This window comes from Hesperophylax consimilis, chromosome 10 (assembly GCF_061612785.1).
Source record: "Hesperophylax consimilis isolate HC1 chromosome 10, BYU_Hcon_1.0, whole genome shotgun sequence".
Lineage (NCBI taxonomy): Eukaryota > Metazoa > Arthropoda > Insecta > Trichoptera > Limnephilidae > Hesperophylax > Hesperophylax consimilis.
Window position 1 is genome coordinate 834,383 of NC_142845.1, and position 23,426 is coordinate 857,808.

General features: G+C 36.5%; 2 protein-coding genes across 2 annotated transcripts in view; one reads left to right on the top strand and one right to left on the bottom strand.

Annotated features, from left to right (window-relative positions):
- LOC149420133 (glycoprotein-N-acetylgalactosamine 3-beta-galactosyltransferase 1-like) overlaps positions 1 to 23,426 on the bottom strand; it is a 109,912-nt gene that overhangs the window by 54,728 nt on the left and 31,758 nt on the right. The window lies entirely within an intron of this gene.
- On the top strand, positions 89 to 23,334 carry LOC149420135 (cytochrome P450 6j1-like). Its single transcript, XM_089636404.1, has 9 exons — positions 89 to 400; positions 879 to 1,008; positions 3,626 to 3,838; positions 7,304 to 7,491; positions 16,502 to 16,623; positions 18,820 to 18,911; positions 20,069 to 20,195; positions 21,370 to 21,630; positions 22,180 to 23,334. Exons 1-9 carry the CDS (start codon positions 213 to 215, stop codon positions 22,350 to 22,352), a joined length of 1,494 nt encoding a protein of 497 aa, XP_089492530.1. The 5' UTR covers positions 89 to 212; the 3' UTR covers positions 22,353 to 23,334.

A 23,426-nucleotide genomic window follows, 5' to 3' on the forward strand; every position in this document is an offset into this window, starting at 1 on the left:
CAGCCCTGTCAAAATTGAAAAATAGTAAACAGACCTCTAGACGATATCTAGAAATAGATATAAAATTATTGAAGTGGAATTTATTAGCCGAGGCCCCGTCCATCCCAATTGATTCAACCGCTTATTCAAATTCAGATAACACGATAATGATACCTACATATTCAGTTCCCGCTCGTTCAGTTTATATCACAGCGCATTGAATATTAGACGAGATGCTCGTGGAACTGAGTGCGGTGTTCGCCGTTTTGACTTTGGTGACTTATTTATTCCTTACTTGGAACTTTAACTACTGGAAGAAGTATGGAATACCCTACGAAAAGCCAAAGTTCTTCTTTGGCAACTTTAAGGAGGCCCTGACCGGAAAAAAGCACTTTGGCTTAATCTACCACGACTTGTACAAGTAAGTGTTTAAGTGTACTATGAAATACTATTATAATAATACTTGGATGATTTTTATAGCGCCGTATTCGTGAAAACTATCTAAAGGGCGCTGAATAAATAGGGCGACCCTAAACTATGGATCAAACCAAAGTGGGGTGATAGTTGAAGTCATTTACGGTGACCGGATAACTCATCAAAATAAATGACAATTCAACACATCCATAAAAAGTGTTATAAAGTTATGAGAAATGATGAAACAAAAAATCGGTTACATATGTAACTATTTAACCTAGTTTTTGTTTAATCACTTTTAATGACATTATACCTTTTAAAGGTGTGTTGAATTGTCATTTTGAGGAGTTATCATGGAACCAATATTGTTTCAACAAATATTACAATGATTTCTTATATATTTTCACCGGCAACGAACGAATGTTTTGAGAGCTTACTATCTTTGATAAATAATTTATTAAAATGAATTGGTTTGAATTCTTTAGAAAGTTCACGGATGCAGCTTACTTCGGTTTCTTCAAGCTTGGGACCCCCACTCTAGTCATCAGGGACCTGGACATCATCAAGGCAGTGTTGATCAAAGATTACAACCACTTTGCCGAAAATGATTTTCACGTAAGACAAAACCTTTAATATGTGGCAGATGAATTGTACACAATACAATTTGGTCGTATCCTAATTTTATTTTGATTTTGATGAAAATCTGTTGTATAATAATTTTCAAATTGTAAAATGTATGCAATAGTGTCCCGTGAAGTCACACGCAGTACATTACAATTCAAATGGAGTGCTGCATGCTGCGCAGCCACGATTGTCTCGTGACGTCTCACTCTTTTCGGCCTCCCGCACAAATGGAGTGCTGCATGCTGCGCAGCCACGATTGTCTCGTGACGTCTCACTCTTTTCGGCCTCCCGCACAAATGGAGTGCTGCATGCTGCGCAGCCACGATTGTCTCGTGACGTCTCACTCTTTTCGGCCTCCCGCACAAATGGAGTGCTGCATGCTGCGCAGCCACGATTGTCTCGTGACGTCTCACTCTTTTCGGCCTGCCGCACAAATGGAATGCTGCATGCTGCGCAGCCACGATTGTCTCGTGACGTCTCACTCTTTTCGGCCTGCCGCACAAATGGAATGCTGCATGCTGCGCAGCCACGATTGTCTCGTGACGTCTCACTCTTTTCGGCCTGCCGCACAAATGGAATGCTGCATGCTGCGCAGCCACGATTGTCTCGTGACGTCTCACTCTTTTCGGCCTCCCGCACAAATGGAGTGCTGCATGCTGCGCAGCCACGATTGTCTCGTGACGTCTCACTCTTTTCGGCCTCCCGCACAAATGGAGTGCTGCATGCTGCGCAGCCACGATTGTCTCGTGACGTCTCACTCTTTTCGGCCTCCCGCACAAATGGAGTGCTGCATGCTGCGCAGCCACGATTGTCTCGTGACGTCTCACTCTTTTCGGCCTGCCGCACAAATGGAATGCTGCATGCTGCGCAGCCACGATTGTCTCGTGACGTCTCACTCTTTTCGGCCTGCCGCACAAATGGAATGCTGCATGCTGCGCAGCCACGATTGTCTCGTGACGTCTCACTCTTTTCGGCCTGCCGCAAAAATAAAAATTTTGAAGGCTTATATTATCTTTGATACTATTCGGTGTTTTACGAAATTTTAAAAAGTTCCGTCCTCAGCATGCTCTAATTTATGTGATACATTTGTAAAATGTATGAAATTTAGTTGTAGTAGACGACCTCATTCAAAGAAAGCAAATATAAAAACAGCAAGTTTATCACGATTGCATTTCCTTGTATTGAAAGTGTGATTTCCATTATTTGCTAATGTGGGCCTGACTGGATGCTTTAAAAGTGTTTGCCGTGACCCCTTAAACCTGGCCTTAACTGTTATTGATCGTTTATTCAATTGCCACCATACTGCTCGTATACGCACACTCTTTACTGGGCGATACCATGATCTAGCATGACCGCAGCATGGCAGCGTCCATCATCAGGGCAGATTGGCTAAAGAAGGAGGTAGCGCAACACGGCATAATACCTCTAAAACAGATCATTAAAATGATCTATTCCGATTCGAAATTTGTACCAAGACCTTGTCAAACCCATCGGCCACAGTTAGATTAAATTTGTTAACATGTTCAAGAAAGCTTTTTGGTATTTGAAAGAGTTTGATCCACTTTTCACTCTAAGCAATGTAAAAGTACCATTACTCCTGGCATACAGACATTCCCACAACACTTTATCATCGTTTTATCTTTTCAATGAATGCAGTATTTCCAACCGATACAAAAGATGGCAATAAATATTGATTATCATAACAACAATTAAGATGCTTGTTTATCATTGCAAAAAGGTCTCCCCAACTCTCCCTAACAAAGGGTTGTTTCATAACCCCTAAAAAAAGGTTGCTTCAACTCTACCTAATAATTAATTGTTTCAAAACCCCTAACAAAATGTTGCTTTAACTCTATCTAACAAAGGGTTGTTTCATAACCCGTAATTGCTTTAACTGTATTTAAGAAAATCTTGCTTCAATTCTATCTCACAAAAAGTTGCTTTAACACTATCTAATCAATGATCAATCCTTTTTTATCACTGAATGGATGATATACAAATGCCTTCCATGTAGATTTGAATGAAAACCGATATCGTATTTCATCATTCTATTTGAAAAAAAGAAAATTTTATTATCAATTTTGAATCAGAAATTTTGAATTTTGACTGTCGAAACACTCCCACTTCGCGTTTCTATGTTCTTCAATATCGTTTGATGTTAAACTTTACTTTAATTTGGGAGGTGGGTTCGAGAACCGCCGCCCCGGGAACCATTTATTGGATAACCAACACCTCTGTCATAGGTCACCCCAAATGGATCGCTACGTTTGGTGATTTAACAAGAGTGTCCGGGTTCATCGAGTGAGGTGTGTTCTGGATGTGCCGGCCACCAGCTGCGTGGCGGGCCGGATCGGGAGAGGCTGGTTTGGGTAGACTCTTTGACTTCTCCAACTTGTCTCTATTGACCCATCGTTTTGCACCGCAGCGCGAGGGTTAGATCATACGTCCGCACTGATCCCTAGATTCCAACCCATCCCTCACACCTTTTCCTTCCCAGAACATCTCGTTCCTTTCCTTAAAACGACACTCCACACTGCATCCTCAAAGAAGAGTGTAGGGTTAATGTTATCCAAAACTGATTAATTTAAAAATCCACGTTTGTCTCCAGACCGACACGGAGAAAGACGCCATCCTCGCGGAGAACCCTTTTTTCCACGTCGGCGAGTTGTGGAAGGCGAAGCGCGCTCGCTGGTCCATAGTGCTTACCCCGACCAAGATAAAGGGAATGTACGACATCATGGATGAGAAGAGTCAGCGCATGGTGGAGTATCTGCAGAACCACATCAGGAACAACCCTGGCCAACCCATGGAAGCGAGAGAGGTATTAACTTATCTATACTTTATTAAGTGATGACCACAGTAAATTCCAAGCTACCTGGGCCTTTCGAGATCCTTTGTTCTGTGCCCAGAAGTTTCAAGTATCCGCAGAACCACATCAGGGACCACCCTGGCGAACCCACGGAAGCGAGGCGCTGTTCGTTCATTTCGTCGGCTGGCTAATTCACTCACTATGGTGGTAGTGGGAGATTTTCAAACATTGTCAGTTTATCCTAACCCGGAAATATTTGTCTATCTTAAATAAAAGAAGCCTTTGAGACTGATACACCTGATCGTGCCATGTCTTCCCCGGGCGTCTCCGACTTTTGTCCCGAAAATTCTCATATTAACTGTCCTTTCTTATATTATGGAAGATGATTAATTTAATAATAATCGGTAAATTTAGAGATTAGGTTTATTGTTTTAACCGTGCTCAAAGATTACAGATGCGTGATACCTGTCTGCGAGCTGGGATGTGAGAGAGGGATGCCTGTCTGCGAGCTGGGATGTGAGAGGGGGATGCCTGTCTAACTAACTAGTACTACGCCTCTTTTGGCCGTATTACTTGGTTGTGTTTAGTGGTCATATGAATAAATAGTTTTGTACGAACACAAAAAAGTCGAATTCTTTAAGAAAGTCGTACAAATATGATATTGAATTGAATCACCGAAGAATTATTACATTTGAAATAATTGCGTTTTTATACTGACAAAACTATTTATTCATATTCATATTACGTGTGTACGTTAGATAGATGGTTAGTTCAATTAAGAATGAACTGGTGTGTAAATATGTCTATCTATTGATAAAATACCACAGCATTCTACCAATGATAATTGGGAATACCAAGGGATACTTTGTCGGATGCTTTCGAAAAGTCTGTATATATGAAGTCGACTTGTTTATTTTTTGCAAAAGATTCTAATATAAAGTTTTGAAATATTGTTAACTTAGTTGCGATTGATCTACCTTTGATAAAACCGTGTTGTTTTTGGTCAATTAGTTTTATTAATTTGGGATAGATTTCATCAAGGACCAGTGATTCAAAAAGCTTAGGAAGTACTGACTGTATACAAATGGGGCGATAATTGGCTATCTCAGTGTCGTCTCCTTTTTGAGGATAGGTGTAATGAAACTCGATTTCCAGCGGCTTGGAAAATATCCAAGGAACAAGAGGCGGTTGAATAGTACTGTAAGCGGTTTAGATAATGCATTGGAGCATTTTTAAGGAATATTGGTGAAATTTTGTCTGGGCCAGAAGATTTGTCAGTGTCTAAGGAAAGTAATTTCGGTTCGCAAGATTTTTATGTGATATGGCAATTTGTTAAATGTGTAGTATTACTAAATTTGTATTCGGGTATTTTATCATCTGGGGTTTCCTCATCGTATACGTTTTTGAAGAAGTCTGAAAAAAGGTTTACAATGTCCTGTGTTTTGTTTGCACTTATTCCATTCATTTGCATTATTAGTGGGTAATCCATGTTTTCATTGTTTATTTTTTAAAGAAATTTTCAGAGATTTTTGGATTTAAAAACATTATTCTCGATGGTAGTTATGTACATTTTGTAGCAATGTTTAAAAAGATATTTACATTTTTTCCTAGTTTCCCTAAAGTTTATATAATCAGCTATGGATTTGCTTTTTTTGAATTTTTTGTATTGACCTTTTTTTTGCTGAAGAGAGGCAGTTAGCTCCGATGAGAACCAAACTGGGTAGGTGTAGTTTTTCGATGTGTAAAAAGGTTGCAGTTAATTGAGTCAAAGTCTGCTCGTTTAAAGTTCAGAGTTTTTTGTTCAGGTTTGGTATCGTTATCACATAGGGGAAAATGGTGATTATCGGCAGGTAGGGGCGGATCATTAAACAGTTCTACAGATATTTTAGGGATGTTTGATAGTACCAAGTCTAGTAAACGATCGTTATTATTATAGATGAAATTGTGCTGGTACAGGTTTAAAAAATTTGCTGTGTCCAAGATTTCTCGTGCCGGTCATTTTCGCTTTCGTTTGTGATGTAGCCGCTGTCGTTGGATTCCCATTTCAGATTTGGAAGGTTGTAGTCTCCAAGAGTAACAAGTTTTGAGTTTGGGTATTTTGACAGGAGATGTTCAACGTCTTCACAATGGTTTCTATATGTTTGAATATCGGAGAGTGGTGGTAGGTAGGTGGTTCCAATAATATTTTTTCCAGTCCAGTAGAGATTTGCAAAAATAAATGTTCAATGTTGTTGTTTTTCGTCTGTCACTTTCTAGATGAGTACTTTGGTTTAATTGCAATTAAAACACCTCCACCTCTGGACTTCGAACTTGATCTGGCATTTCTGTCACAACGAAAATTTTTTTAGTTAGTGAGTCCAAGTTCAGATGATCTTATTGCAGGGTCAAGCTAGGTTTCCGTAAGTGCATATACGTCATGATGATGGGACGGAAGAGCTGCGTGTAGATCGTCTAGTTTTGTTTGTAGTCGACGGATGTTTCGGTAGTATATTTTCAGTTTCATTATACTCGGTTTTTTGGATGGATGTTGACTATTTTAGGTGACGAATTTATGTACTTTATAGTTATGTCCGTTTCTCCATTGGCTTTTCGTTTTTCAAGTTCTGTCTGTAAGTCCATTAGGTGCTTTTGCTGTGCCGGGGTCGAGTCAAAGTAAGTGCGTACATTATTCTTTAAGAGATGTTTTTTCCTTGTAGTATTCTAGCTGTCTGGGAGTCTTTAAACTGGATTTTAATTGGTCTTGGCTTGTTATTGTTACTATTACCAAATCGGTAAACTTTTATAATTTTATTTTTCTTCTTTCTCAACTTCTATCAGTAATAAAAAATTAGACGTATTTATTTAATAAAATAATGATTAGAACATTGATCTTTTATAATTCACGGTTCAATAATAAGATGAAAATAATACTTCTTCCATAGAACGTGACAAACATGATTCGGTGGATACCTACCTACCTACTTTTGCTTATATTGATACCTACCGTTCACAATTTAGTAGCAATATTTTATTTTTTTAAATACTTTTCAGCAAAACTATATTTATCTTTTGTCAAATGAACTATTGGCAATGTTGTTAGATAGATATGAAATGATAGCATTAACATGATTTAATTATAACATCCATTTAATTCGGGCACTCTAGTAGGTAATAATCTTGTATTATCGCAAATGTATAATACAGAATAATATTATTGTTAGATTGTGTATTATTTAGTATTTTTATTTGTCATCATGCCCTGATAGTGTGACAATGTTGTTTCAGAAACTATTTATAAATAAACCAAGTTAGCGTGTTAATTAAAAAGTTATGTAAGTTACGGTTTTTTTATTAAGAGATTGCAGAATTTAACACAGAGTTACATTAGTGACATCTTTTGGTGGTTTTTATAGCACCTTATTTCAAAAAGATTTGTTATAATCCGTAAGATGGCAGGCAATGTCCATAATTAATTAACTACTAAATGTTATTTTCCAGCTGGCTGTGAAGTACTTGACGGACGTGGTTGTTTCTGGAGTTCTGGGCCTGCAATGTAATACGTTTGCTGACGAGGAGAATATCTTTAAGAAAATAGCTTTGTCGTTTTTCGTCTCTGACTTTTGGGAGGGAATGAGCAATTTTGCTTACATCATAGCCCCCTGGATTCACAACTATTTGAGCACGGGGTAAGGGCACAAAAGTTGATATGATTGTATACTTATTTTACTAGTTGTTCTGAGAAGAGAATACCTCATGTCTAAAAAATTTTGTTTCTAATTTTCTCTAATTTAATCGTAATTAATAAAAATCAAAATTTCATCTGAAATCATAAGATTTGTAAGTAGGCAGATACTTAAATACTTTCCTATTCAAAACGGTCAAGTTAAAACAGGTTCAGTCAATAATTCACTAGTTATTTTATAACTCATATATATATGGCCTACGTGACAGAGCAGTAAACTCATTAGATCGTACCCCGATGTTGCGGGATTACTTAATGTGCAAAATAACGTAGAACATCCGGAATGGTATCGAACTGGTGCGAGTCCCCTATTCAGAATCTAAATAACGTAGAACATCCGGAATGGTATCGAACTGGTGCGAGTCCACTATTCAGAATCTAAATAACGTAGAACATCCGGAATGTTATCGAACTGGTGCGAGTCCACTATTCAGAATCTAAATAACGTAGAACGTCCGGAATGGTATCGAACTGGTGCGAGTCCACTATTCAGAATCTAAATAACGTAGAACATCCGGAATGGTATCGAACTGGTGCGAGTCCACTATTCAGAATCTAAATAACGTAGAACATCCGGAATGGTATCGAACTGGTGCGAGTCCACTATTCAGAATCTAAATAACGTAGAACATCCGGAATGTTATCGAACTGGTGCGAGTCCACTATTCAGAATCTAAATAACGTAGAACGTCCGGAATGGTATCGAACTGGTGCGAGTCCACTATTCAGAATCTAAATAACGTAGAACATCCGGAATGGTATCGAACTGGTGCGAGTCCACTATTCAGAATCTAAATAACGTAGAACATCCGGAATGGTATCGAACTGGTGCGAGTCCACTATTCAGAATCTAAATAACGTAGAACATCCGGAATGGTATCGAACTGGTGCGAGTCCACTATTCAGAATCTAAATAACGTAGAACATCCGGAATGTTATCGAACTGGTGCGAGTCCACTATTCAGAATCTAAATAACGTAGAACATCCGGAATGGTATCGAACTGGTGCGAGTCCACTATTCAGAATCTAAATAACGTAGAACATCCGGAATGGTATCGAACTGGTGCGAGTCCACTATTCAGAATCTAAATAACGTAGAACATCCGGAATGGTATCGAACTGGTGCGAGTCCACTATTCAGAATCTAAATAACGTAGAACATCCGGAATGGTATCGAACTGGTGCGAGTCCACTATTCAGAATCTAAATAACGTAGAACATCCGGAATGGTATCGAACTGGTGCGAGTCCACTATTCAGAATCTAAATAACGTAGAACATCCGGAATGGTATCGAACTGGTGCGAGTCCACTATTCAGAATCTAAATAACGTAGAACATCCGGAATGTTATCGAACTGGTGCGAGTCCACTATTCAGAATCTAAATAACGTAGAACATCCGGAATGGTATCGAACTGGTGCGAGTCCACTATTCAGAATCTAAATAACGTAGAACATCCGGAATGTTATCGAACTGGTGCGAGTCCACTATTCAGAATCTAAATAACGTAGAACGTCCGGAATGGTATCGAACTGGTGCGAGTCCACTATTCAGAATCTAAATAACGTAGAACATCCGGAATGGTATCGAACTGGTGCGAGTCCACTATTCAGAATCTAAATAACGTAGAACATCCGGAATGGTATCGAACTGGTGCGAGTCCACTATTCAGAATCTAAATAACGTAGAACATCCGGAATGGTATCGAACTGGTGCGAGTCCACTATTCAGAATCTAAATAACGTAGAACATCCGGAATGTTATCGAACTGGTGCGAGTCCACTATTCAGAATCTAAATAACGTAGAACATCCGGAATGGTATCGAACTGGTGCGAGTCCACTATTCAGAATCTAAATAACGTAGAACATCCGGAATGTTATCGAACTGGTGCGAGTCCACTATTCAGAATCTAAATAACGTAGAACGTCCGGAATGGTATCGAACTGGTGCGAGTCCACTATTCAGAATCTAAATAACGTAGAACATCCGGAATGGTATCGAACTGGTGCGAGTCCACTATTCAGAATCTAAATAACGTAGAACATCCGGAATGGTATCGAACTGGTGCGAGTCCACTATTCAGAATCTAAATAACGTAGAACATCCGGAATGGTATCGAACTGGTGCGAGTCCACTATTCAGAATCTAAATAACGTAGAACATCCGGAATGTTATCGAACTGGTGCGAGTCCACTATTCAGAATCTAAATAACGTAGAACATCCGGAATGGTATCGAACTGGTGCGAGTCCACTATTCAGAATCTAAATAACGTAGAACATCCGGAATGTTATCGAACTGGTGCGAGTCCACTATTCAGAATCTAAATAACGTAGAACGTCCGGAATGGTATCGAACTGGTGCGAGTCCACTATTCAGAATCTAAATAACGTAGAACATCCGGAATGGTATCGAACTGGTGCGAGTCCACTATTCAGAATCTAAATAACGTAGAACATCCGGAATGGTATCGAACTGGTGCGAGTCCACTATTCAGAATCTAAATAACGTAGAACATCCGGAATGGTATCGAACTGGTGCGAGTCCACTATTCAGAATCTAAATAACGTAGAACATCCGGAATGTTATCGAACTGGTGCGAGTCCACTATTCAGAATCTAAATAACGTAGAACATCCGGAATGGTATCGAACTGGTGCGAGTCCACTATTCAGAATCTAAATAACGTAGAACATCCGGAATGTTATCGAACTGGTGCGAGTCCACTATTCAGAATCTAAATAACGTAGAACGTCCGGAATGGTATCGAACTGGTGCGAGTCCACTATTCAGAATCTAAATAACGTAGAACATCCGGAATGGTATCAGCGGCGTAGCTACCTAGGGGCCACGCGGGGCAGTGCCCCGGGGCCCTCAAGCTCAGGGGGCCCTCGAATCCTTATCAGAAATCTCGATCGAACTGAACTTTTGGAAATTTCTCCCATTTTCAAAATAAATATGACAGGTTGCAACTTGCAACCCCACTTTAATCATGACAAATCAGTTGAGAGAAATTCAAAAGTTATGCCTAGGGAATTCCCCTAAATTCAGCTAAATTCAGGAAACAACATCAAACGTTGGGATCTACTGTCAAAATTCACCAGCGAATCGGACACCACTCCAAAAAAACTAAATTAGACTAGATGGTCCACTAGGGTCAATACGATATCTGCAATAAAACTTCGTTATTTTGATATTATCAAAGCATTATCAGAAATGGTTCTAAAGAGTCCTAATAAAGATGAGCGTAGTGAAGCAGGGAGTATTAAAACAAAAATGCTAAATTTCGAGTTCGTGTTGCTTTGCGAATTCACGCACAGTGTATTGAACGACATCAATTATGCATCCAAAACTTTACAAAAATGCGACATCAATTTGGGCGAGGCGAGTAAAGTTTTAGCAGAGACCAAAGCAAAGTTGCAAATTCATAGAAATGATTTCGAATTATTCAAGTGCAAAGCCAGTGAAACTGCAAAAATATGGTATTGATACCCATTTTCAAGAAAAAAGGCAAAGAAAAGTTAAAAAAACATTTTGATGAATTAGCTGCTGATCACCGATTTCCAAGCCGAGAAAAAATATTTAAAATTGAGATTTTCAATAATTTACTACACACAGTAATATCTCAATTAGATACACGTTTTATTGGTATGAGTGCAGTCTGTCATATATTCGATTTTCTAACACCAACATTTTTATTACATGTTGATGAAGCAACTTTATTACAAAAGTGTGACGAATTCATATTCAGATATAATAGGCCCTAGTTTTTCACTTCAATTTATTAATATTTACCATCTAGTTTTACCTCAACTAACTCAAGCATGGACTGTTCACCAATTATCTAAGGAAATAATGAGCAAATATGGAGTGCTAGAATGCGACCTAACGGAAGTATTTACAGCAATGTTATTATTCTTTACAATTCCTGCCCTATTCTGTAGCAGCTGAAAGGTCATTTAGCAAATTAAAAATAGTAAAAAATTATTTAAGAAATAAGATGGTCCAACTCGACTCCGACATTTATCGCTAATAGCAATTGAAAACAAAACCGCATCAAGCCTGGATTTAAACGAAGTCATTGATACTTTTGCGAAAACTAAAGATAGGAAAAAATTGTAAATATAATTGTTATTTAGTCAGTTGGTAGGCCCGACCTTTATATAATAAACCCTCGAATCTTCTCTATTTCGTTTTATTAGCCAAACCTACACCAAGAATTAATTGTAATTTATGTTGTTACTGTTTAATATTTTTATTACCTGCCCTGCAGTCTGCAGTGCACAAAAAAGAGCTTAAGTAGCTTAGCATTTTTAAAGTGTTTGTATATTTCATATTTTTATTTGATAAAACCTAATCAGTTTACATAGCAGTGGGGCCCCATTTTTTAATTTGCCCCAGGGCCCTTGGTTACCTAGCTACGCCACTGAATGGTATCGAACTGGTGCGAGTCCACTATTCAGAATCTAAATAACGTAGAACATCCGGAATGGTATCGAACTGGTGCGAGTCCACTATTCAGAATCTAAATAACGTAGAACATCCGGAATGGTATCGAACTGGTGCGAGTCCACTATTCAGAATCTAAATAACGTAGAACATCCGGAATGTTATCGAACTGGTGCGAGTCCACTATTCAGAATCTAAATAACGTAGAACATCCGGAATGGTATCGAACTGGTGCGAGTCCACTATTCAGAATCTAAATAACGTAGAACATCCGGAATGGTATCGAACTGGTGCGAGTCCACTATTCAGAATCTAAATAACGTAGAACATCCGGAATGGTATCGAACTGTTGCGAGTCCACTATTCAGAATCTAAATAACGTAGAACATCCGGAATGGTATCGAACTGGTGCGAGTCCACTATTCAGAATCTAAATAACGTAGAACATCCGGAATGGTATCGAACTGGTGCGAGTCCACTATTCAGAATCTAAATAACGTAGAACATCCGGAATGGTATCGAACTGGTGCGAGTCCACTATTCAGAATCTAAATAACGTAGAACATCCGGAATGGTATCGAACTGGTGCGAGTCCACTATTCAGAATCTAAATAACGTAGAACATCCGGAATGGTATCGAACTGGTGCGAGTCCACTATTCAGAATCTAAATAACGTAGAACATCCGGAATGGTATCGAACTGGTGCGAGTCCACTATTCAGAATCTAAATAACGTAGAACATCCGGAATGGTATCGAACTGGTGCGAGTCCACTATTCAGAATCTAAATAACGTAGAACATCCGGAATGGTATCGAACTGGTGCGAGTCCACTATTCAGAATCTAAATAACGTAGAACATCCGGAATGGTATCGAACTGGTGCGAGTCCACTATTCAGAATCTAAATAACGTAGAACATCCGGAATGGTATCGAACTGGTGCGAGTCCACTATTCAGAATCTAAATAACGTAGAACATCCGGAATGGTATCGAACTGGTGCGAGTCCACTATTCAGAATCTAAAAGCTGCTTTTTTCCCACTTCCTTCTTCTCACACTTCTTTGAACCTCATAACAGATCCCAAATCAGGGGTTCTATGAATGAATTGTCCCACTGACCCCGGACGGAGATTATAGTGACTCTAACACTCGCTCTAGTGGTAATGAATAGTCCCACTGACCCCGGCCAGAGCTAATAGTGACTCTGCTTAGTGACTCTAACACTCGCTCTAGTGGTAATGAATAGTCCCACTGACCCCGGCCAGAGCTAATAGTGACTCTGCTTAGTGACTCTAACACTCGCTCTAGTGGTAATGAATAGTCCCACTGACCCCGGCCAGAGCTAATAGTGACTCTGCTTAGTGACTCTAACACTCGCTCTAGTGGTAATGAATAGTCCCACTGACCCCGGCCAGAGCTAATAATGACTCAAGTGGTTATCACGCAACAGGAGGGTGTAACGGCGCACACTGCTCGAGCCACAACCGATATTCTGAAGGTAGCATTTCCGAGTCACCGGCGGCCACTTGGCCGATATCATTTTCTCGACTTGATGGAATAAATTCTAATGGATTAAATAAATAAATTTCACAAGCAGTAGCAAAGTTTATCATAAAAAAATACAGCAAAAGAACATCGGTCATCAATGATTACTTTTACCCCACCCTGTATAACGTAAACCAAATACCAAATAAAGAGAGAGTCCGGCTGGAGAGGTGAAAGGTCTCCCTCAACCAGTCTCTCCCGATCCGACCATTCGCCGCTATTATGTAGATAAATGTTACCCCATGGACGCGGCAGGGGTGTTGGTTATCCAATAAATGGTTTCCGGGGCGGCGGTACCCACACCCGCCTCCCAAATTGAGCGTGGCATTATCATGAATAAAATCCATTACAACCCTCACAACTCGTGCCGTTAGGCGGCGCTAGTGTAGTCTACTGCCATTAGAATGTATGGGGAATATCAGATGTTGGAGGTATTATAACTATTCTACAGTATTTACAAGTGAGAAAATTAAAACTCTATTAACTTAATATTATTGGTACTGGGTCCAATATTATTCATCTTATATGTAAATGGGATATTTTCTCAAACACTTCATGGTAATATAACCTCTTATACTGACGATAAAGTCATCATTGAAAGTGACGATACATGGGAATTACTAAAACTAAAAGCAAGAGAAGACACAAACACTTAAATACTGGTTTCACATAAACTTACTATCTCTAAATATTGAAAAACTCACGTTATACCATTTGCAATAAAATCAAATGACGTTCCACAAAATTTTTACATAATTATACATGACAATTTTAAAAAACATAATAAAAACTGTGCAATAAACTGTTCCACATTGAAAATTTCAAATAAAATTAAATACTTAGGAATAATAATAGACAAAAACCTAAACTGGAAAGATCAAATCAACCACTTTGATTATTGCTCATACACAATTAAAACATACACAACAGCTCAAGTTCGACTCTATCCTAAGATTGTAACGATTAAACATCACAAATTAATACATTAATGAGATATATTATAGACATAGACAAATCACACACTTACTTTCACATATTTTTTGGTTCCTTGGAACGGGCAATTTGCCTAGTTAGGAACCAATAATTTCGACCTGATAAGGTACAATAATCTATAATCACTAAAAATATTTTAATTATATCTTGTATCATATTGTACTGAAAAAAAACAAACCGTCAACAAAATAAGAAAATTAATTTATGTAATTTTGAAAATTCGAAATTTTCTCCCATTGGAAATTCTAACATCAGTCTACCACGATTTAGTACAATTAAATCTCCAATACGCTGTAATCAACTGGGAATCTGCATACAAAACAAATCTACTCCCTGTTGAAATTGTACTTTTTTATTTTTATTGAATAAATAGTTAATACATATCAACAAACAAGTCCTGCTAAGCCAATTGAATTGGCTTGTCAACAGGCGCTTAAAGTTTAGTTACATATACATTTTTATAAGTTATAATTTACATCTTATATCTACAGAAACAACAATTTTTTCATACAATTTTTCATACATATTAAAGTAATTTTTTTTTCAATAGCCAAGTTTTCACCACATATTTAACCTTATTCATAGACTTACATTGCTTTATAGTGTCAGGTAATAAATTAAATTTAATATCTTCGGTATGTTGTATTCAAACGTTCTCTGTCCGAATTTATTATTAAATTTCGGAATTATTAACCCGTCATTGCGCGTGAATCTAGTACTGTATTTATGTTCTAATTTTTCTTTATGCTGCGGGGTAAATATATACTGAATTATGATTTTTCGTCATAGAATAATTTTGGAGCGACACAACGAGCGAACAACCTCTAATTATAAAAATAATAATGAAAAAACAAGAGATTATCCAACACACCTAATTTTTGAAAAATTTAAAATATTAAAATTTACTGATCTTGTCCAAAAAAAACATAATAACTTAAATAATAAAAGTAAAACAAAATCAAAGCTTTTTAACTGAAAGTCGCACTCGTCAAAAATATATATTTCCAACACAAAAATGTAACACCACTTTTGCTTAACATTGTATATATCTAGGGTAAAAATACTTCAACAACCTACCCGAAAATATCAGAACAATAGAAAACGATAAACACCTACTAAGCTGTTGTACCCTTAAATTAAATATACCATTCCTAAGAGAAACTCGAATTATATTCAATTTTCCAATTATGTCCTAAATCCTGTATCTAAATTTCGCTAATAAACAATTAGAAAATTTTAATTAAGTATTAATCTCAAGTGACCTACCAGGTAAGTATTGTACTGCATATAATCTCCATAAATAGTTAAGTAATAACATAGATCACTGTAGAAATGTATTATAAGTTTGTACAGTGCCCTTGAGGTGATTTTGCACAAAAACGGCGCTATAAAAGTCATCCAATTAGTATTATTATTATTAAAAGCAATTAAAGAGAAGTTCAATGTAAAAATACCAAAATTATGAAACTATCTTTGTAATTAATTATCAATTTTAATATTCATAATTACAAACACTAAATATTCTTCATCTTGATACTATTCTTTTAGACACAAGCGCCAGCTTCTATAGAAGAGAAACATTAAAAAATCAAAAGCAGTGAAAACTAATTGTATGAATTATCTTTGTTAAAATTATTGATTATACTGTAAATTGATTAATTATTTTATAAATATATTTAAAGTAAGACAAAAAAACAAAAATTAAAAAAAAATAGTTTACAATACTATTACTAACTAGCGTAGAACCCATTAGAAATCATACCCGGGATTATATAAATTGAATTTTAAATAGAACAAAATAAAATAACTTTCAGTTATAATATTATACTATAGGTAGGTACTTTCGATTTATCGCTTTATTAGTTAGATCCCATTTTGAAAAAACACTTAAATTCAAAGCAAATCAGAGTTATAGACAGACACATGAGTATTTATGATGATAATATATTGTAATTGTATATTACAGATTTCTTAAACAATGGGTAAAAGTTGAATGCCTTGACATCGCCAAGAACATAGTTGCCCTGAAGAAACAGAATGGCTACACTTCTAATGATTTCTTTGAAGCATTGATGAAAGAAGACGGAAGTAAGTACCTTTTTATTAGTATCTGTAAATATATGTTTAAAAAAAATTAAAAATCTTCTTCAAACATTAAAATATAGAAGTCGACAAAACGCTCCACAGCCGACCATTCTTTAGTGCATATTGTTTTATGTCAGCTTCATTTAAATGATAGGTTTTATTTTTAAAGAAATAAATAATATTACAAAACGAATACACGGAGTCTATAAAAATACTCTAATTGAAAGGATGCACCATTTAAGAAAATCCCAATAATCACTATGTTTTTTATTTGATTATTAAAAAAAACACACACACACAAATAATAATATAACACTGGAAGAGTTAAGAATTGGATAACAACATGTGATATATTTAATTCTAAAATAATGTTGATGGTATTAAAGACAGTCCTGATTTACTAAAGTTATTCTAATACTTTTTTTTCAAAAGAAGCAAACACATTGTGTCATGACATTTTAAATAAATTAAATAAAAAACTTTGTTTAAGGTCACTTTATTGATAAAATTTATTGTCTCACGGTTTCGATACCTCCTTACCATCATCAGACAGTTATAAAAATTATGCAATTATACATATATTATCAAAAAAGAAAGAGACAGTATAGTAGAGTGGGACAGTGCGTCAGTTGTGGGAGAGAGGTGGGGGAGGGGAACTTCGGATAAGTGAAGTAATGGGGAACATACTAAGAATTGGGCTGACAGTTAAATTTAATTGGTTATTGATAGTTTCAACCTTTGAATTTTCGGATTTTTTATTTCAAAAGCATCCATACATGCTGTGGATGCTCCGCATCCCTTGCAGTTTAGAGTAAAAAGATTTGGACTTCTACCCGTAAACAGAAATACTGCAATTTAAATATTTTAATTTATCTACAGCGACCTTAATGTGATTTTTTTACAAGACATCGCGTATATTATCGTCCCGTTTCTGTGTACGCACAACGAACCTCACGATACAAACAGCGCGGACGAGTCTAAATACACATTCTCAAATACTGTAAAACGCGTAAAGCCGTTGTGGTGTGGAAGAGATCTGTAAACCGTATCTAAGAATGCTAGAACGTATGTACTTTCCGCACATGCGCACTGAGACCCGCAAGCCAATATCTTCGTCAACTTTATACGATATTAATGACAGCATCCAACGTGCAAAAACCTTCTTTATTGCTCATATGTATAATAGACAGAATCGTATACTCTATTATATTAAAAGGGACACGTGTGTAAACCTTCAATCTTTTAAAAAGTACATCAAATCTTGGCTAAAAAACAAATAGATATTTTTTCTTATAAGTTTTAGCAAAGCTATCTGTAACATTTATATCCATGGAGAGATTATTTTTTATTATTTCACATACATACAAAACAGCGGATATATTTTATTGTTTGTAATGCTTTGTCTGCTAATTCACCTTATTTTTTATGTTATTTTAAAACTTTTACATATTTCATGATTTAGTTTCTTGTATTGCATCTCTACAGTAACTCTTTTAAAATAACTTAAATTTATATTTGATATTGTATCTCCACTTAAACCATGGAAATAAGATAAAAATACTTATATAACCCACACTCAGGCTTCGCCTTCGTGGGATTTTTTTTTAATTATGTACATTTATTACAATATTTTTTATACATTTTTCAATATTTTATGTAACTATCCATGTATGTATAAAAAAAGAATTCAATAATAAATTTTTTTTAAATAAATAAAAATTATTCCATTGGATTGTATGCGCGCGCTGCTTTGAAAAATTATAATATTGAATTATGTGGTTGTATGCGAAAAAGTTTTGTGTCTCGGCCATTTGCGGAAAAAAAACTTATTCTGGATTCTGGAAATATTGAGTTATGGATTTATGGAGATAATTTTAGACGGTACCTAGTTGTATCTTTTTTGATATAAAGTACGTAGTAAGTACGAGTATATCCCTTCTACAAAAAGTCACCGACCGCCACTGGTATATATGTGTACTTCTGTATTTAATAGCATATTTTTTATAACTGTCTGATGATGGTACGGAGGTACTGAAACCGGTAGACAATAAAATTTATCAATAAAGTGAACTAAAACCAAGTATTTTCATTTAATTTATTTATTATTCTAATATTTATTTGCGCCCGTACATACTACATATGAAATATGAATATACATTACAATTACATTGTTCAAGGGTATTTTAATTGTTATTTCAGGCACTGAAGTAGATATTGCCGGTCGAGTCCTCGGATTCCTGTCGGAAGGGGTAGAAACTTCCAGTGGTCTCGTTTCCTTTGCCCTGTATGAGGTGGGTAAATTAATTATCAAAATTATAGATCATTGATCACTTTCACTAGGAAATGTTTTCTAACTTCTGTCAACTAAATTACATAGTACGATTCATTATTTACCAAATTTCGATGACTTTGAATTAAAATGTTGTGTCCCCATAAATTAATATTATTGAGAAAAATGAGTACAAAGATTTGAAAACCTGGAAACATAACAATATAAAGTTACAATATATGTGCTCATCAGCACATTGCTTGGAGGATTTACAACATATTTTAATGTGTTCGTATATTTGGTACGGTAGGTTCAGAAGATGAAATATTTGAACTCTTTTAAAGGTTGTATTGGTACCTTTCAGTATTAAGGACATTTTCGATTCAAAATGAATATATAATATTTTCACTCTGAGCCATCGATTTGAACTACGAGTATTTACATAATATTCAAACAATTACCAATTACCAATAAGTCAATTACCGGATACCAAGAACTATTGAGCTTAGCGCCATCGTCAGATTTGGCTCTTATGAAAGCAAAAAAAATCCCGTAAATATTAATAGAGACGATGGAGCTAAGCTCAATAGTTCTTGGTATCCGGTAATTGACGGCTACACCAGAGCTAAACGAAGAAAACCACTTTAAAAATTATACGTCAATGTTAGCTCAGAGGGTTGGAGCTGGCAACATTCTCATAAATAAGCTCACATTGATGATGGACACTGCAATGCTGTCCGAAACGTTGGCTAAAGAAGGAGTTAGCGCAACACGGCATAACACCCCAAAAACAAATAACAAAAATCCTTTGGTTGTGAAAATCTTGACATGATTATTTATATCACGGGAGATGGTAAAAGATGCATTAAAGTTCCATTTCTTCTCAATCAAAGTAATGTTTTAACGTTAGGAAATACAAATAAATTAAAAACCTATGCGTATTTACTTAAGCCTCCTAAGTGTTGTTGCTTTAAAGAACTCTTGCAAGCAGCGGAATTCGAAAGTTTACCGGGAAACGTATTTGCCAGTGGTGCTACACAAAACCATTTCCTAACTGCCATTTTAATCGATCTCAATTTTCCATCCTTCATTCGTCCATTGTTATGATTGATTGGTATCATATAACGGTAATTTGGCAATGGATATAATTTAAAAACGATGTTTTCTCATATATTTCAGATGGCTGCAAATCCTCAAATTCAAGCAAAACTAAGAAATGAATTAAATGATGCGGCTGCTGCCAATAACGGGCACTTATCATACGACCATCTTCAAAATAACAAATATTTGGATATGATTTTGAAAGGTGAGAACTTGCTATTCGATTATTACTTATAGAGTCAGTCAATTAGAAACATTGTCTGTTTAAAGCCTGTATTTGGAAACATTGTTTGTTAAATGACTATATTTAGAAACATTGTGTGTTAAATGACTGTATTTGGAAACATTGCCACTTGAATCATTGTGTGTTGAATGACCGTATTTGGAAACAGTGTGTGTTGAATGATTGTGTTTGGAAACGCTGTGTGTTGAGTGTATTTGTAAACATTGTGACTGAATCATTTTGTGTTGAATGACTGTATTTGGTAACATATTACGATAATCAATTTCATTAGCTTCATACTAACGGGTCGCACAACGCACTCTTACCGCTCCCAACTCTCAAACAAATAAGTAAGCAATCAAAAGGACAACCAAAAGGTATAAAATCAATTACTGATACTGTTTTCCTACCCTCCCATCAAAAGGATTGCAATTTTTGCGTGTTTATACAATGCAAAACGAATATACTGTCGGTCAAAAACCATTTAATACATTCCTTTGACCCTTTGCCGCAAACGTATGCTGTGCAGCTAACAAATATATTTCGTCCCTTCTCGATCCAGGCGGCCCGGTTCGCCTAGTAATATATATCAATATAGGAAACTGAACGTCTCGAACACACTATTTAGTCACAAATTGTAATATCCTTGATACTTGATATTAGCATAAGAGCACATCCATAGATGCCACTAGATTAATCTATGAAATTACCCATAGATGGCACGAGCTGTCGAGTCCGATAAGTCCGAGTGTGATAAATGAGGTGGGAACCTCCAGGTTGGGTTCCATATTATTCTAATCGCCTGTTAATTAAATTAATTGACATGTTCCAGTCAATCCCATCCTGTCACATTTCAGTTACTTTTGAAAATCTATTTTTCGAATGTACCTATCACATTAAAAGTCCAAGTATTTTGTTGAAACTGGAGTTTTATTGCTTAAGAGAGTTTGTGAGAAACCCCGCAGACACAATACAAATGATTATATAAACTTTATTTCCCCCCTTTGGCTGTTTTTAATTAAGAACGTAGCCATCGGATTGTCCTGTTAGATTGTTGCCTAGAAATTAAAACGTTTTACGAAAACTGGCGATGACAATCTGTAACATTGCGTTTTTAAACTTAATGTGTAACGAACTTGAAAACGTATTTTTGTAGAAACAATGAGGATATATCCAGGAGTGCTCACGATCAATAGGGTGTGCACCATTCCTTACACCCTCGCACCAGCAGTTCCGGGAGGAAGGCCGTTCACCATCCCAGCAGGGATGCCCGTAACCATCTGCAACTACGCCACCCATCATGACCCGCAGTACTTCCCGAACCCGCAGACCTTCGACCCTGAACGCTTCCGGGATGAAGAGAACATCCCCAAATATGCCTACCTGCCATTTGGAGAGGGACCTAGAATTTGCATTGGTAAACCTTCACTCCTAATCCAACCTAACCTAACATCATATCAAAATGGCTTTATAATTATGTCTGTCCAATCATCTGGAAATCCAACTTATGAAGTAGAAACATGTGCTGCAAAGAGCACAAGCACATCCAAAAAGGTTTTATCGACAATAGCGGTAACTTGTCGTCGTTCCGTAACATTTCGCGTTGATTAATTTAAGCGTAAAGCATATTTATTAATAACTCGCTAAAGTCCCCGGCGTTGTCCGGGCTTTAGATAAACTTTTATAAATCAGTTAAAGACAGTAATTTTCCTCTTACTTTGAACGTCAAGTATGCAAAATTTCATCACGAAGTGTCAAAATTCTACTTGAAAGCGTAGGCAATGACCTTTCTTTGTTTTTGAAGATCAGATGTACAAAATTTCATCAATCTCTGAACAAAACTAGATAATAGACATATTTATAGAGGATTACCAACACTGTCGATAAACTCTTCATCGATGTGCCTGTGTCCTGAAAGGCCTTTGCGAGGCGATAACTGTTAACAATTGTTATGTTGTGTTTTCAGGATTGCGACTTGGTCTTACCAACTCGAAGGTGGCGCTATCCGCCATCTTGAGGAATTTTGAAGTGAGGATTTCTCCTAAAACTGCGGCCAAGCCCCTCCCCATTGACCCTTCCGTCCTTGTCATCCGAACCCTCGGAGACCTGTGGATTACCTTCCACCAGATATCAACGTAGTACTATACATAAAGCTTATTTACTCGTATGTATATGTCATTTTGCAGTCCGGTAACATTTATTTAAATTAAAACTGCCTAGCGGTTCACGTGATATTCACTCCGTCTCGTTCTAGCAGCACCGCGCACACGAGGTAAAGCGCGTATCACGTGATATGCACTCCCTCTTGTTCCAGCAGCACCGTGCACACGAGGTAAAGCGCGTATCACGTGACCCGTCGTGACGTGTGGTTGTGGGGTCAGTAGCGAAGCGTGAAAATTTTTTTTTTTGTTGTTTTTAATTGAAAAAATATAAAAGACGGATTTGAGTGTGATAGAGTGCTAAGCTTGAAAAAATTGACACTATTGACGTTGTTTAGACCAAAAGATTTTTTTTTCGAAAACTTGATTTTTTGTATAAAGATTTAAGAATACATATCAAAAATACAAATTTGTTTAATATTATACACCCAAATCTGCATCGGACAGCAAAATTACTAATACATATTTAGGTACTCCAAATACACATTTAAATCGCTGGTTAAAATCGTTCGAGTACCTACATGCTGATACATCCTGCATATATATATATAGAAAAAAAAACTAGTATAAAAACATTCGTCATATGATACGTAATGAAAAAAACAGTCAAAAATACGCGCGCTTTATTGTTTTTAAATTTAATTCCATCAAAACTGCTTACGTTTTTTTGTCTATGTATAAAATCCTGGAATGGCGACAATTGGTGCACGCTGAGATGCACCATCGACTTATACCAGAATCATACAGAAGAAAATGTCAGTTACTATAGCTAATAATTTTTTACCTACCTTTGTGTAATACCTATGTGTAATCAATAACAATTTTTGTGTAATATCTACTTATCAATAAAAAAAACCTATTTGTAATACCTACATCGTATGGAGTGTAGCTTGGCTAGTCGAGATCAAAGCCGAAATTTTGTTTCCACTGAATCGATGAAAATAAAATGGAATGAAAAATAATTAACATCTTTTAGTATACATATACCGAACAAATGAATTTACTAAAGACGTACCTGTTTCATTTTCGTACACACACAAGGAGAATTTACCTA